This window comes from Urocitellus parryii, chromosome 6 (genome assembly GCF_045843805.1).
Source record: "Urocitellus parryii isolate mUroPar1 chromosome 6, mUroPar1.hap1, whole genome shotgun sequence".
In the NCBI taxonomy this organism is placed as follows: Eukaryota; Metazoa; Chordata; class Mammalia; order Rodentia; family Sciuridae; genus Urocitellus; species Urocitellus parryii.
In genome coordinates, this window is record NC_135536.1 from 135,075,236 (window position 1) to 135,090,409 (window position 15,174).

At 43.1% G+C, this 15,174-nt stretch overlaps 1 protein-coding gene across 4 annotated transcripts in view; it reads left to right on the forward strand.

Annotated features, from left to right (window-relative positions):
* Ntrk3 (neurotrophic receptor tyrosine kinase 3) overlaps positions 1–15,174 on the forward strand; it is a 372,623-nt gene that overhangs the window by 333,881 nt on the left and 23,568 nt on the right. Inside the window, exon 16 of one of the 4 annotated variants that reach the window (XM_026388161.2) lies at positions 7,569–7,643. The exons of the other annotated variants lie outside the window; for them this stretch is intronic. Coding sequence (XP_026243946.2) covers positions 7,569–7,643 — 75 coding nt within the window. The remainder of the gene's footprint in view (positions 1–7,568; positions 7,644–15,174) is intronic. 4 annotated transcript variants of the gene reach the window in all.

A 15,174-nucleotide genomic window follows, 5' to 3' on the forward strand; every position in this document is an offset into this window, starting at 1 on the left:
CTGAATATATAACATATAAAAATACATAAATTTCCATACAAATATCTTCTTTACCAGCTGTAATTAAGATATTTGCATGTAAAGAGAACATTGTGTTCCCTTGACTTCCTCCTGGTAGGGAATTGTATTTCTCTTCTAATCCTCAAAGCCCAAGAATTTGTGATCTGCCTCTGACTAAACAACAGGAGGAGGAGGAGGAGAAGGAGGAAGCAGAGGACCGGGTCAAGGCAGCATCTGAAATTCAGAATTTTAAATACAGTTTTTGCTCCTGGCTGTTTTTTTCCAGGATAAGCTCATCCCATAGGAACAAGCTGGAAGTGGGGCAGGGGATTGCCCAAGAGAAGGTGGGCAGAGCACCCCCTTATTCTGAAGTCAGGCAGATTGTAAATCTTTGAGCTTCTGCTTAGAGCTATGTGATCTTACGGAAATTTACTTACATCCTCTAGACCTTAGATTCTGAAAAAAGGAAAAAAGAGAGAAAAAGTGAGCGCAAGAGCTGGAGTGCACATGAGAGGAAGGGAGAGAGGAAGAGAGAGAGAGGGAGAGGGAGAACAATTTCTTCTTTTGTGTGGATTAAATAAGATAATGTATGCAAATTGCCTGGTACCTATTAGACACTCAATAGATGGTTATTATTATTCCATGTAAGTGAATAAGGTAGAAATTATGTATAAGAAATTTTAAGTATGTTACAAGCCAAAGTATTTCTTAGGATGAGTCTTTGGTACTGGATACTAAAATTAAAGGGGAGATGAGCCTACTTAAGGGAATTTAGAGAAATAAAAAATAAAGCCACATACTCTTTCAGAATCAGTTTAAATGTTCAGATTGGTTTGTTGAAGGCCCAGGAAGAGACAGCATAGATGATTAAAAGAGGAGCTTTGCTATTGTAGAATTAGTAGCTCCAGCCAGGAACTAATAAATGTTGGATAATTGTGAACCATGAATTCTATAGTAGACAAAAGTCTTCAGAATTATAGCCCATTTTCCAGGTTTCCTAAGTTTGTACCCAGAGGAAGATTTCAGGTTTGTGCATCCTGGATTCTTGGGATAGAGAGAAGGCTAGTCCAGCTGTACCTCCTTTTTCTTCTCACTTGCAATGTGATGGTGGCTTTACATTATTATGCATAAGATTAGATAATGAATACACTTTATAAACTCTTGGCTTGGGTGCAGTTGGTTTTACCAACACTGCCAGCAATAGCCCTATCACCACCAGGATACTCTGTGTTTAGTAAATAACCATGAGAACTCTGGGAAAAAATGGTTAAGTTCATTCACATCGAAAAGTTGATTGGCACGAGCAGCTAGCTGTCAGCACTTTATCTCTCCAACCTGCAAATCATCATGATTCATCATGCCTCTATTGAGTCATGTTCTCCAGCCTCTGTAGCCAGATTGGACCTTTGATTTCTGTCCCAGTTTGTTCTTGTAGTTGGTCATTTCATTATCCAATGGGTCAATCACAACTTCCTGATATTTGTGTTTATTTTTTCTTGTTCTTGAGTCATTTGGATTTACATCTATCCCATACCTCCTAAAGCATAAGTTACCGTGAAGGCAAAGGAGTTCATTCCATTTTTAGCAGAGGGATTGTCACATAATAAATGCTTACTAAGAGTGCTTGATTTCAATGCATATGATACTATGTGAGGTATTTTCAGTGGTAAGAAATAATATCTCCACTAGCCTAAGTATTCTTAAATACTTGTGAGTCCCCACTTGGCAGGCGTTAATAGTCAGTATTTGGGCACTCTGGGTAGGGACATCAGAAAGATGCAATGGTGTCACCTTCCAGAAGGCCAAGTGGATCTGATTACCCCTGGATGGCCCAACATCTGCTTATCAGTGAAGAGGACTGAATGAACACACATGACACTGGAGTTGGCACCCAATGGACAATTTATTAATGCACGCAGGGGACCAGATTATCTGAAAGCTATGTGACCAAAGCATTCACTTTCAGTAAGCTAGTCTATGTGAGAAGCCTAATCATACTGAGAAAATAGCTTAAAGAGGAAGAAGTCAGAGCAAGGGAGTTGAGGAATCAAATAGTTAATGACACCTAGCTAAGAACAACTAGCAACAGGATCCTTGGCTACCCAACAGATTTGGAAATACTCCAAGTCTTTTATATCATTTCTTCTTTCTCTCTTGCCCCAAACCAGGAGGGGATGAATGCTGCCGCTTCCCAATTCTAAGACCTTCTCTCTTTCAGGCCTCCATGAGAAGCCAGTGACTTTTCTGAAAGATATATTCTTTCCTCATCAGCATCAAGTAGGACACAATTGAGCTGTGGTGGCCTAAGAGCCTCTCAAATCTTTTCAGACAACCTTGGATGTACATCCATGTTTTTATCTGTTTTAGGATGATCTTAAAGAGACAAATTGTATGATAACTATTTTCCAATACTTTATTATTATAGTCCCCAGGACTTTACATGTCACTGGATTGCTATCAGACCTAAAAAAAAAAAATTGAGTCCTTTTGTTGCTTGTAAATTTAATTACCTCCATGGCAAGTGTTAGATGCCTCAGGGATGGAAAGTCCATCTCAGGTAGCTGTTCTGAGGGATGGTGGAGGTTGCTCTGAGTAGACTGGTAGACTGCATCTAGAGTTGGTGGAAAGCATGTGGTGATCCACGGGTGATAGCTGCCATGATATAGGAAGAGGGGTGGGTGGCCCCTGTGTCCTGTTGTCTCTAGTCCTGATGCGTTCCATGACAGCCAGTTCTCACAACCCCAGGGCTTCTGCTGGACCCTTCTATGCATGCTCTCACCTTGGCTTCTCTCAATAATGGATTCTCACATGGCGTAGATGGGAGCTCATCAAATACTCCTGTGTTGAAGGCATATATACAGAGGGAGGGGTTTACCAGCTGGACCAGCATTACTGGGGCTCATTAGATTTATTTGCCCAAGTTCACAGGTGAGACTGGTATCCCAGTATCCTAAATTATCTTCAATTAGCAGCTATTTATTTATTTATTTTTAGAACTTGTGTACATCAATGCACCTTATTTCTAGGCAGATTAAGTTTTCTAAGGTGGAAACATTGCCAAAGTTTGGGGCAATCTATATTCAGATCTCCCAGCCAGTCCAGTGCCATCAGCTCTGTGCCAACTTTTATCAATATACCAACACTGTCTTTGGACATGTTTTTGACTCTTGAAAAATTGAACAGCCCAGAGATTGGGTTTTCTGCTAGAGTTCTGCTCCCAGGCAGATGTGGATATAATCATCAACATTCTTTGGATATAGTCTTTGTATGGCTATGATTCCACCCCATTGGACTGTTTTCCTTCATCCATTTACCTTCCCCCATAAGTATTTCATGCAAGCCTTTGATAAATGTCTGAATAAAATTTGGGTAGACCACCTACAATGACAAACTTGTCAAGTCCAGGCTAGAAATGAACTTGGAAGTCGTCTTATCAAGCTTACTTACTCATCTGACTGGTGAGGACATTGGACCTCAAGAGACAGAGAGAGAGGAAGGGAGGGAGGAGGAGGAGGGGAAGAAGAATGGCACAGTTATTTGTTAAGTTTATAATCCAGTTAGTGGGAGAGTTAAGACAAGAACATTAGTCTCCTGCCTTGCAGATTTTGTGCTTATCTTTGATTACCATCAAAGCATTGTGAAGTCAACTAACTGGTATGTTATGATTATTCTTATTCACAGACACGTAAACTGAGGCTCAGAGACATTCGTTGGTATTCCTCAGATTGCACAATAAGTGAGGAGTGGAGTTAGGTTTTGTATTTTGAGTCACAAGTAAGGCCTTTAAAGGGTGAGTGAGAATTTCTTGAATAAAAATTTTAAAGAGCATACCAGGATAGTAGGGCCTCTATGAGGTTAGGAAGAGTTTAGAGTTAGAAATGTGAGCCTATAATAATCCAAGTCCAAGATTGTTTTTTTCCCTAAAAGGTCTTATGGCAAGGCTCCTGAAGAAAAAGCAGGCAATCAGTTGGGGTGACTCAGGGCTGGCCACCACATCCAGCAAGGTGAACATAATTTAGGGAATTCGGAATTTCTGTTGTAATAGTTGGACAAGAAGCAACAAATTATTTGAGTCACACGAAGTCCTAAGTGTGTAACACAGATGCTGTGAAACTCAAGGGTGAGGGAAGAATGCTAGAACAAGGACGATTCGTGGTCAGAGACAATAAATGTTGTTCTGAAAATTTATTTCAGGAGGTGACTTTTTTGTGCATTTATTCATTGTGAAAATGTATTCTTGGGACCATCAGTTAACACATATTTGATCATAGTTGCCTGATATTTCTGTAAGAGCAATATCCGTGCCTTGTTTCATTAGTTACACCAATTACACATCTCTTGTGCTATACCTAGTATATGCTAGTAATTCCGTGAAGTCCATTAAGTGAACAAACAAGGAGACAGGCATATATCTTGGTCAATGACTCATGTGGGATGATGCTCAAGGGCACTGAAATTTGAGATACCCAGAAATCTCCCACCCAGGCTTCAGTGCAGAGTTGCTCTGAGGACTGGTCCTCCATTATTTTGGTGGGATGAATGCTTTATTGCATGTTCCTTTGAATAAGGGGGCAAGATTAGAAAACTCTAGAGATATTTCAGACTCGGTGGTGAAACACAGTGCCATAGGCATTTACCTGTGTGAAAATAACAGACCACCTGCAAAACAGTGCGTTCTCCATCTCCAGTGGTTTCCAGAATATCCACGTTCTAGAGGTGCTGTAGAGACATGTGCATTGGACATGAGGTTGAAATACATGTTCCCAAAGTTTTGCTTTTTTTCCCCCAATTCTGAGATCCTAAGAGTCAACTCTAGAATAGAGATTGCTTAGATACAGTATAGTAATTTAAGGCCTCATTATGCATATGTGAGGAACTGTTAAGTATATATTTCTGTAAAGCTATGAAATATTAGGCCAAATCCACCCTCTTCATATCTTCAAATTCACACCTCTGCATTCTTTCCCACTCCCTCGTGCCTCACCATCTGTCACCTGCCCTGTCTCTATCAAGCCCACCTCTTTCTGTAACTATGTTTATCTTTCTCTGAAGCCTTTCTTAAAAGCCTTTCTCCCTCCTTTGTTCTCTAAAAAAAAAAAAATACAATCTCTTTTACGTTAAAGAAAAATCTTTATTTGACCTTTCTGCCCCTTTCAACTTCCATCTGTCTCCTCTGATAAGGAAATAGGTAGTTTTCATCTTCTCTATTTTGGGGGATTCTGGTCTTATCATCTCATTGAATCTGCAGTTTTGGGGGTCCAAAATGATCTCATCATGGCCAAATTCAAATGTCTTTCCTCCAGGCTAATTCTTTCTAAACTATCTGTTGAATGACATTCTTAATAACAGCTCCATTCCTACTCCCCATCATCATGCCTTCTCCACCAGAACTGCATAATATTCCTCTTCAATGCCTCAGTGATGTCTTGCTTTTCCCCTTTCTGGCCCTTCTTTACCTCTTCCATTGGTTTCTCTCCTCCCTCTCACTGAAAGTTCTGGTGCAGCTATTTTAGACATTTTCTTTGCACACCTCACACACTCCCATGGTTCCAACCTTTTTTTTTTTTTTTTTTTTTTTGCTTTTACACAAAATCTGTTTGCATTTACATTTTTAACTTCCACCTCTTCTCTCTTTGATTGCTTCATCTGAAGCCTCTCCTGGAGAGTTCATTGGCGACTGAAACTTGGTGTGTTGGAAATGAACTCACCATGGCCGCCTCCTGCTTCTTCAGTCGTGTTCTTGAGCAGCCTGTTAGCATCTGTGAAAACTCTCTTGGGAGGTTCCCCAAAGGGGAGTCTTTCTGAATTTGTCTCTTCACCACCTACTATGCCACCTGCTATGTCTCTCTTCATAGCCATTCAGTGGGGCTTATTCTTTGCAAGTTGGCAGGAGCTCCCCTCGACTACACCCTGGTCAGGCCTGTGCCTGGGTCAGTGTGTGCACCTTCAGGCTCAGAGCTGTCCTACCTCTGCTCCTCAATTACATCCCACCCCCTACTCATTTAAGAGCCTCGAGTGAATCTTCATTTCTCCAAAATATAAATTCCTCACCCTGGCCTTCAGGGCTCTCAAGCACTCCACCACTATTCCTCTTGACCCCTGTCAAAGGAAGTTCCTGGGTTCTTCTATCCCAGTGAGTCTATCTTCTGCTCCACAGTGCCATGTTCTCATTTCTGCATTTGCATGAGGCCTTCTCTGTCTATAGTCCTTGGCTGGGCTTGCCACAACAGAATGCCACACATTAGGGGTTTTCAACAACAGAAACTTATTTTCTCAGAACTTGGGGGCCAGCATTCCAAAATCAAGGTGCAGGCAGGCTTGGCTCCTTCTGAGATCTTGCTCTCTGACTTGCAGATGGCCACCTTTGACCTGTGTCCTCATGTTGCCTTCCCTCATAACTCTGTGGGTCCGGATTTCTCTTCTCCTAAGGACATCAGTCATACTGGATTAGGGCTCACCATAAGGACTCCATTACCTATCTCCACCTAGAGTCACATTCTCAGGTACTAGAAGTCAGGACTTCAACATAACAAATTGTGGAAGGACACATCTTTTCCTAGATGCCCATACGTCCTTTCTTTTCCTGCTTTGTTCTTTCTCACTGTCTGACCTTCACTGCCATCAGAAACCATGGATCCCATTTCACTGCCTTCATTGGATGGTCTCCTCAGGCTTGCCCTCCAGGTTTGCACACATGGACATGTTGCTTCATCAGCCTGCTTCACCAACCTGCTTCTTCCTCAGGTCATTCCTGGGCCGCTTCTCTGCCTTTGGCTCCACGGGGAGTTGGGGCTCTGTCCTTTGCCCATAGCTGTTGACCCGGGAGGCGCTTGAGAAATGCCTTTGCTAAGTTACTGCAAGTCCCTCCTTTAAGGCAGCCTGACAGCTCCTCCTCTAATTTCTTGAGAGCATTTTAAGAGAAGTGGGCTTTTCCCAGGAGGTGATGGAGAACGCCAATACTTGAGCCTGTTGACAACAAGGAGGAAGAAGGCTGAGTCACCCACCCACCCAGGTGACCTTCAGCCAGCTCTCCTCCTCTCCAAATTGGGAAAGTGAGGAAGTGGGTCTGGAAATCCCAAAAAAATGGTAGTTACTTCAGGGATTTTCTGCTAACACCATAAGACACTTTGGAGAAAGTGCTATTTCTTTGACATTAAGGGGGGTTGAAATTCCTAGATAAAACCCACTTCCTTTCAGAGTGGTAGGTTGGCTGGCTGGGAGGCTCATCCTGTGAAGAAGAGAACTGAGTCCCGGGAGGGAAGCCAGTTGACTCTCGGTGGCCCTCAAAGGAAGACAGCTGGGTGTCATGGACTCGGAGTGGTATCCCGCCCGGTATGTTTGAGGGGCTGTGAGTGCTGTTTCTGGGTGGACTGCTCAGCCAGAGACTTGCAGGTGGACTGCTGTGGGACAGGTGTTCGCAGGCTGTGGTCAGGAGAAACACACCGTTCAGTTCAGTTCAAGATACACGTGCTTCCCTTCTCCCTTCTTTCATTTTCCCGTGCTTCCTTCCTCTCCCTTCATCCCTTGTCTTCTCTCCCCTCCCTCGCTCTCTCCCCATTCACTGTCAGGAAGGGCCATGCCAGAAGGGCCCCTTCAGCGTGTCGTGGCAGCGGCAGAGGCTCGCAGCACCGGCAGCTTCCACAGTGAGTCTGGGTTTCATTTCTGGGGCCAGGGGGCCTGGGCAGGGCTGTTCACACACAGATTGACAGCTTGCAGGCTTTGGAGAGGAACTTCCATGGGGATTGCTTCTCTAACCTCTCTTTTCCTGCCTTCCACCATGGGGGCATCATTTTACTTCCATGGAAGTTTCCTGCCAAAGCCATTGGTGTGCTTGGGATATCTCATGGGGAGGCAGCATGGTGGGGGGTGGCGGGGCCATGGTCTGCTAAAGGTGCACAGCTGTGGGGAGCCGCCAGAATTCAAAATGGCTGCCAGGGATCTGTCCAGGCCTGTGTGTTGGTGGAGGCTGGAGGCTCTGCATGGAGGGTGGTTTGGCTGCTTTCTCCCATTTCAGGAGGTGTGACCTTGAGCTTTGTGTGTACTCTGGGTGTCTGTACCCCATAAGAGACTCCCTTTAAGGAAGCAAGACTACTCTACGCACATAGGCTAAGAGGCCTGAAGAAAGGGAGATCTCTCCCTTGAACTCAGATGAATCTTTGTCTAAATGATTTGATGCTCAGGACAGTTGTTATAGATCCTTTGTGACTGAGTCATATCCCTAAGCATTTGGGGAGAGAGTTTTTACCCTCCTCACTTCAATCTCTATGGTAATTTCTGGTGAAGAGGTGGCCATACTGCAGAGTCACTGAAGTTCCATCTGTCCTGCCTTTATTATCAGACTGAACTGGATGGCTTCCTTCCACTTTTTTGCTTAAGGGCTTTTTTCCTTCTGTGTTGGGAATGATCCATTTAGTGAAACAGAACCACAAGATTTACCTTCCCAACTTTAAGTACCTAGCACAAGTCCTGCTTGTCATCTGGAGAGGCTTTCCCACTGGCCAGATGTTGTTTCCAAACACGGACTGGGTGTGTTGTCATGGAGTTGATGTTGAAGCCAGAAACTTGGGGTTTCTGATATGTGATGCTATCCCGATGCAGCAATCTCCTGGACAGGTGCAGGGGAATTCTTTGACAATTGCATTCATTTCTCTCTTGATTTGGTTAGGGAGGTAAATTAAGCCTAGCCTCCCAGGCTGTCTCAGGGCCACAGTTTTATAAGCTTCTCATCTTGACACTGCTACTAAGGTCGACATTAAAGTTTAGGATTTCTTAATGTTGTATCTAGCTAGAGTCTATCAGGAAAAACTCACTGGCCAGCCTTTTGAGAATTTTACAAGTGGGACCATAAGAGCTTAATCACATCTTGTGCTTTTAATATATCATGCGTATTTCACTTATGGTAGGGTCAAACTCTCAGTTTCAGAAGTTGACAAGTTTTATTAAAGCATCAGATTGGTCAAATTTATTAATTCGATTAAACAAATATTTATTATAAATCAATTGTGTGTATTGATTGTCTAAACTTGGATACTGCTGAGAGTGAAAAGGAAGCTATTAATAATTCAATAGGAACTAAGGGTATAAATTGAGACCTTCTCTGGTAAATTGGGACATGCAATCACTTTCCAATGTATCCCGAGCTATTCTAGATGTGAGCAGTACAACTGTGAATAAAATAGACAAAGGTCTCTGCCTTTAATGAGGGAAATAGAAGACAAAAGTGAAATGAGGTACATAAAAAATTTAGAGAGTGAAAGGTCCTTAGAAGGAAAGTAAAGCAGAGAGGAGAAAAATAAGTGCTTGGTAGTGGCGGTGGTGGTAGTGTGTAAGTGTGTTTGTGCATGCACACACATACACAGTTTTAGGTAGAGAGGTCAAAGTAATTGAGTGGCCAAAAGAAGATAATATATCTTAGTTCATTTATTTTCCCCAAGGAGAGTTTTGTGTGGCTCAGCTAAAACTTTCTGAAACAAGTCAGATCTGAAAAGTCTGAGTGCCCATGAGGAAATACAGACTTTAGTGTGACAAAAATCAAAGAGGAAGAGTCAGGTGGTCATGGCATCAGAAACATACTTTGCTTGTTAGCACAGGTGTCATCTCTCATTGGCATCACTAAGATGGCATCAGAAAGGGAATAAAGTTGGATTCCTTCATTTGGGGAGTATCTTTGTAGAAAGTCCCTTACCCTATGATTTGCACTGACCTTCAGATATCTTAAGCCCCTTCCTTTATCCATCTGGTGTCTTTATGGGCAGTGGGTAGCAGGGGGGGGGGACTTACATTTTCTGAGCATCTATTCTAGCTGGGGCTTTGAGTAGCTTTATTTAATCTACACTATTCCTGTGAAGAATTCATCATAGTCCCATGTTAGGGATGAACACACTGACAATGAAACACAAGACTAGAAAATAGTGGAGCCAAGAATTAAATGCAGGTTGACCTAAGTCTGAAATTCTGCCTTTATCCATTAGTCTCAGCATCCATCCATAGATTACCAATTTGTAGAAGATGGGAAAAGTAAAGCAAAGGAGGACTCCCTGGGCTACCCCAAGGTCCCACATACAGACTGATCTGCATGGCTGGATCAGGAGCAGGAGACATGTTGGGGTGATTGTCAATGTCTTTGCTGATTGTGCATGAAGGCAGATTGATTTCTGCTGCTTCTCCATGTGGTGTTGTTATTGGGAATGGGGATGGCATGGGAAATCTGGTGGGGCATGAGAGCAAGTCTTCCTGTTTTGGTATCCATCTTTGGTAGAGGTAGAAGCTTAACTTCAGCCCATCAGGGTTCCTGGGTTTCCTGCATGTTGGAGGGAGGGCCGATGCATGGTGTCTGGGTATAGATAATAGGGATGGGGAGAATGCATGCAGAGTTCTGAGACTGGATGAAGGGGCTTTTCCCAGGGGTTTGAATGAAAAGTTGAGTTTGAAGATAATTATTAATTCCTGTCTGCCTTTGTGAATGAAATATGCAGACTGACTTCATCCTGACTTGGGATGCTATTAGCAAGAAGCAGGATGTCTCTGAACCACATCTCAGATATTGTGGCTATCAGTGTGTAACTTTGTATTTATTTGTGATGTGCTTTCCTATACTTTCCAGAAAAAAAAATTTAAATAGCATCTTGCCTTATGTGTTAGATGGGCTTCTGAGGTCACATGGCAAGAAAATTACCATTTAGATACATAGGACAGACCAGCTACAACAAAGCAAAGAATTAGTTTGAGATATCAATAGCCCTCTCCAGTTTTCCTAAAGGAATTTTTTTTTTTTTTTACCTGTAGTGGCATTATTTCCTTGGACTCCTAGAACATTTCCTTCAGTGCATTTCAAGGCAATATCTCTTTTAGTTTCACAATAATTGCCATGTATACAGAAGCTATGAACCAATCACTCTTGTCATTTACCAAGGACTTCTTGGCCACCACAACGTCAGCATCACAGGAATATACTCCTGATACTTGAATATCCCCTGGGCTCCTCACTGTGGGATTATGGCTACCGCGTCAGGTCCTGGTTCTTCATAGCTTATGGACGTTGTCTAGTTTCCTCCCTCACTTCGGACTCAAGGGCTAAGAAGCAAAGCATCCTTTCCAGGATGCACCTCTCTGACTTATCTCTGAGTCCTCTTCTTAGGAAAACTAATTATCTTTTTCTTGGAAAACATTAAACTATCTCAGTGTCAGTTGGCTACTCTCTTCTGTATCAGGTACTCTATGGAGTCCTGGTTGGAAACAGAGGCAAAGATTGGAGATGTCTGGTTACATTTTAAAGTGACAAAGATATTCCTTCTTTTTCTGGTTATTTGTGACTCATTCTGCCATTTACAGAGTAGATATCTTAATTCTAGGCTCTGTGAAATTCTAGGAGGGTGTTAGTCACAGCTAGAAGTATAATGTTCAGGACTTAAAAGTCTAAGGGCACACAGGAGTCTGCTTGGGGGCCTGTTCACAGGTTTATCTTCACACTAGCAGGATGGGAGCCCCAGGAGATGCCTCTCACCCAAACCAACCCAGTTTTTCTATGGAGACTGAAAACACACCTGTCTGCATGACCAAGGCACACAAGAGGAGCTTAGGGTAATTTTTATTCAGTACTCTTTACATGTGAGTGTTTTTCAGCTGTTGCGGAGAATAAGGTAGGTTTGATTGCAGCCAAGTTGTCTCTAAGCTATGGAACATTCTAAAACACACTGGAACTTTGATGGAATCAAACAGCTATGTACTGTAATAGCTCTGAAATTACAGAATATGGTTTTTCCACCTTTTCATTGGCATCCTATCTTAGGATTCAAGAGAGAGTTAAGACTGGCCTTTGGGGAAAAAATTAATATATCCATCTGTGCAAGATTTCTCTTAATTTATATGGTATCTCTAGTCTTTTATAAGTTTGGGAAAATCAGTTGTGTTTTCCCAGGGCCAATCCTCTGGATTATCATCTGGAGATTTACTCAAAATAACAACTCTGCCCATTGAATGGCCATCAGTGTCTGAACTCCTGGTTTCCTTGGCATTTTGTGCTGATGATCTGAATAGATGTCTTAGTGCAGTGTGAGTCCCTGGAACAGGCTCGCCCAGAATGGGGTGCTACTCAGATCTTCACATGAAATGGTATGGGAGCCACGGGAAGATGACAGAGAAGAGGGGGACATCTTTCTTCTTATACCACCCAACACTGCTTATAAGGAAAGTTGCCTTGATTCTTACGATGGGTTATGCCCTCCTCGATCTGCATCTTCAAAGCTGGTCAAGTCTATTTATTCACAGTTGTTTTGGGACAAATGACTCATGAGAAATCTACACACCTGGAAGAAATGGGACACTACCTCCTGTCTAAGAATGCCATGTCAGGGAATGGTATGAGTTCCAATGTCTCTGAGCGGATGTCTACTTCTCTTGAGCATTAGTTAAATCCTCTAATTTTTGCTGTGTCACCCATCTTGTCACTTGTGGCTGATCCTAATAGAAGATAGTGGTCTGGTATGACCTCCAGCCAAATGCATCTGGCTGAGGAAGTCTGTCATCAGACAGAGGCAGCCATATAAGGAGAGCCTTCAGCACAGATGCTGGTGTCAGAGCCACACACTGTGAACTGTGTCCTGTGATGCTTGATGGCTGGTGAACCCCTGGCACATAGGTGCCACCATGCAGGGCAGGGAAGGAGAATGGGGCACTTGGTCACTGAGAGAAGGCCTATTATAGTTCTGCTCTCAGTGAGAAAATTGATTTCTATCTGGGCCTCTGGAATCTCTCAAAATCTTTCTTCTCAGGTTCATGTCTAGAAATAGACATTTTATTCCTAGAAATAAAGACTAACTTAAAAGGCAAATTTTCCATTGTTTTATCCCAACTTTTTTAGCTGCAAGTAAGAGAAAACCTAGCCTGAATATACCTGAAGTTAAAAAGACAATGTGGGTGTCTTAATAATAATAAAAAAAACCTCCAGGTTTAGGATTTATTTCTGGTGTTGGATTAATTCTAAGAGTCAAATAATGTCACCAGGCTCAGTCTATGCTGCTTCTCTACCTCCCTCTTTCTCATCTTTTTCCTATAATTTCCTATAGACTTTTTCCTACAATTCTTCCATCTTTCTGCCTCTCCCTTTTTCTGCATGAGACAATAATGTTAGAGAAAGAGATGTTAATGGGAAATAGATATCAAAAAATCATGGGTAGTAAAATTGGAAAGTTATGATGATAAATGCTGTAACAGTCGAGCAGATTATCTGGGACCCAGATGCTGAGTAACGAAGGCAGCAGGGCGGACTTGCCGTTGGAGCCCAGCTGACCAGGGGGAGAGCCCAGCACCACTTGCCCAGTCCCACTGGGCATCCTGCAGAGAAAAGCCACAAGGGAATGACTGGGGAAGTGAAGCCCACGGCTGGCTGCTGTTTCCAGTCTGTCTACAAGGAACATCCGCTGTATCCTGATATCATTTTGATGAGTGCTCTCTGGGCTGACGTGGGCCCCCATCTTACTTCGTTACATTGGCCGATTTAGACATTTTAAAATGAAAATCCCCTTTCAGCTTTTATGGCTGCTTTTCTATAAAAATCAAATTCTAGGATTTCTATCACAAAATCTGCCACCCCAACCCATCAATTTACATGCCTTAAAACATCATTTTACTTGGGAGTCTTCCTTCAACTTGTAATTGCACAAGAATTTCAACTTGGAGGTGTGTAAGAAGATGGATTTTTGGAATCAGAATAATCTAGGTATATAACTTAGATCTTTCCTTCTTCAGTTTTTTTGAATAAATGTTCTAATATTTTCCTCTTCTTCTCCCCTTCCTCCCTCCCTCTCTTCCTTCCTCTATGCAGCGGTGTTGATAATAATTCCAGAGCCAAAGCATATTGGGAGGATTGAATAAAGCAGTGAATTTAAACTCATTTAGCATATATCCTGCTATAGTATAAACACTCCATAAGTTATTATATCACATCTGTTCATTGAGGCAAGACTTCCACTTCTGTCCCCAAATGTGAAATGCTGAACACATCTCCTTCTACCTCTGTCAGAATGAGGCCAGAGGTTTAAGATGCACTTAGCCTAGCTCCCCCCACTTTTGGGGACCCATGAAAGGACCTTGAAAAAGATACTTCATCACTGTTTCACTTGCTGGGAAGCAAGAAGCTCACTTACTTGCTTTTGGAAACAAGGACGTGTATAACAAGAGTAGGAATGTCTTTGGAAAAAAAAATGAAAAACACTAAAAACCATCCAACTGTGATTGCTGGCTTAGCATTTGAGACTTTCTATTTTGTTCATTCTCAGAGCAGTATTCTCCAGCCTTTTGACCTTGAAGGAGAAGCCAAGAGGTTGGGCTTATTTATAAAGGAGAAGGTGCAGCCCACAGCTGCAGGCCTCAGATGATGGCCTGGGAAGCCCCATGCTGTGTGGAGGGGCAGCTTCTCCTCCATCCCTTTCATTTGAGGCTGCCCTCGGCCCACCCTTGTCTACAGAGAGGTAGCCTGGGCTCCAGGTGCAAGGTCGTGGGCTGTGAGGAGTAAGCAGGGGCCCTAGAACTCTAACCTTCTCTTGGGGCTGGGAGGGGCATCCAGAGGTTATCCACTCTCTGCTTCACTGACTTTTCATGTTTTGGAACTGGATTATACCAAATGGTCAGATAGTGGAGTGCTTTCCCTGAGTTGACTGTTTTCATAGATGAGGACATGGGAGCCTAGGGATGAGGCAGGTGGTATGACGTAAACTCAGGCCAGACCCTGGGGCTCCAGAGTTCTGGCCCCTTGCTCTCTTTGGTCCACCCACAAAACTCACACACACACACACACACACTCACACACACTCACACTTACACATACACATGCACAAGGATATACACACTCCTCTGAAAAGTCAGGCTGCCAATGCTGCAGATATCAGGGAAGGCTTTGAGATGAGCTTCGGTTCAGCGGTCTTCACATATTGATTCGGATAACAAAATGATGCTTTGGACAATCTCATGTAGTTTTCAGGTAGACAGAAATATTAGCAACCCAACTGTGTCATTGTTACAACTCAAACACTGAGACAACAAGGAAGCACAGGCTGCCAGAGCCACGGGGTGGTGCAATGACAGATCTGGGAGGGGAGCTCACGTGGTCTGAGACCAATCCAGTGCTCCTTCCCCTTGATTCCATGGCTTCCCTGGGTGCAGGATCTGTCCTCAGGC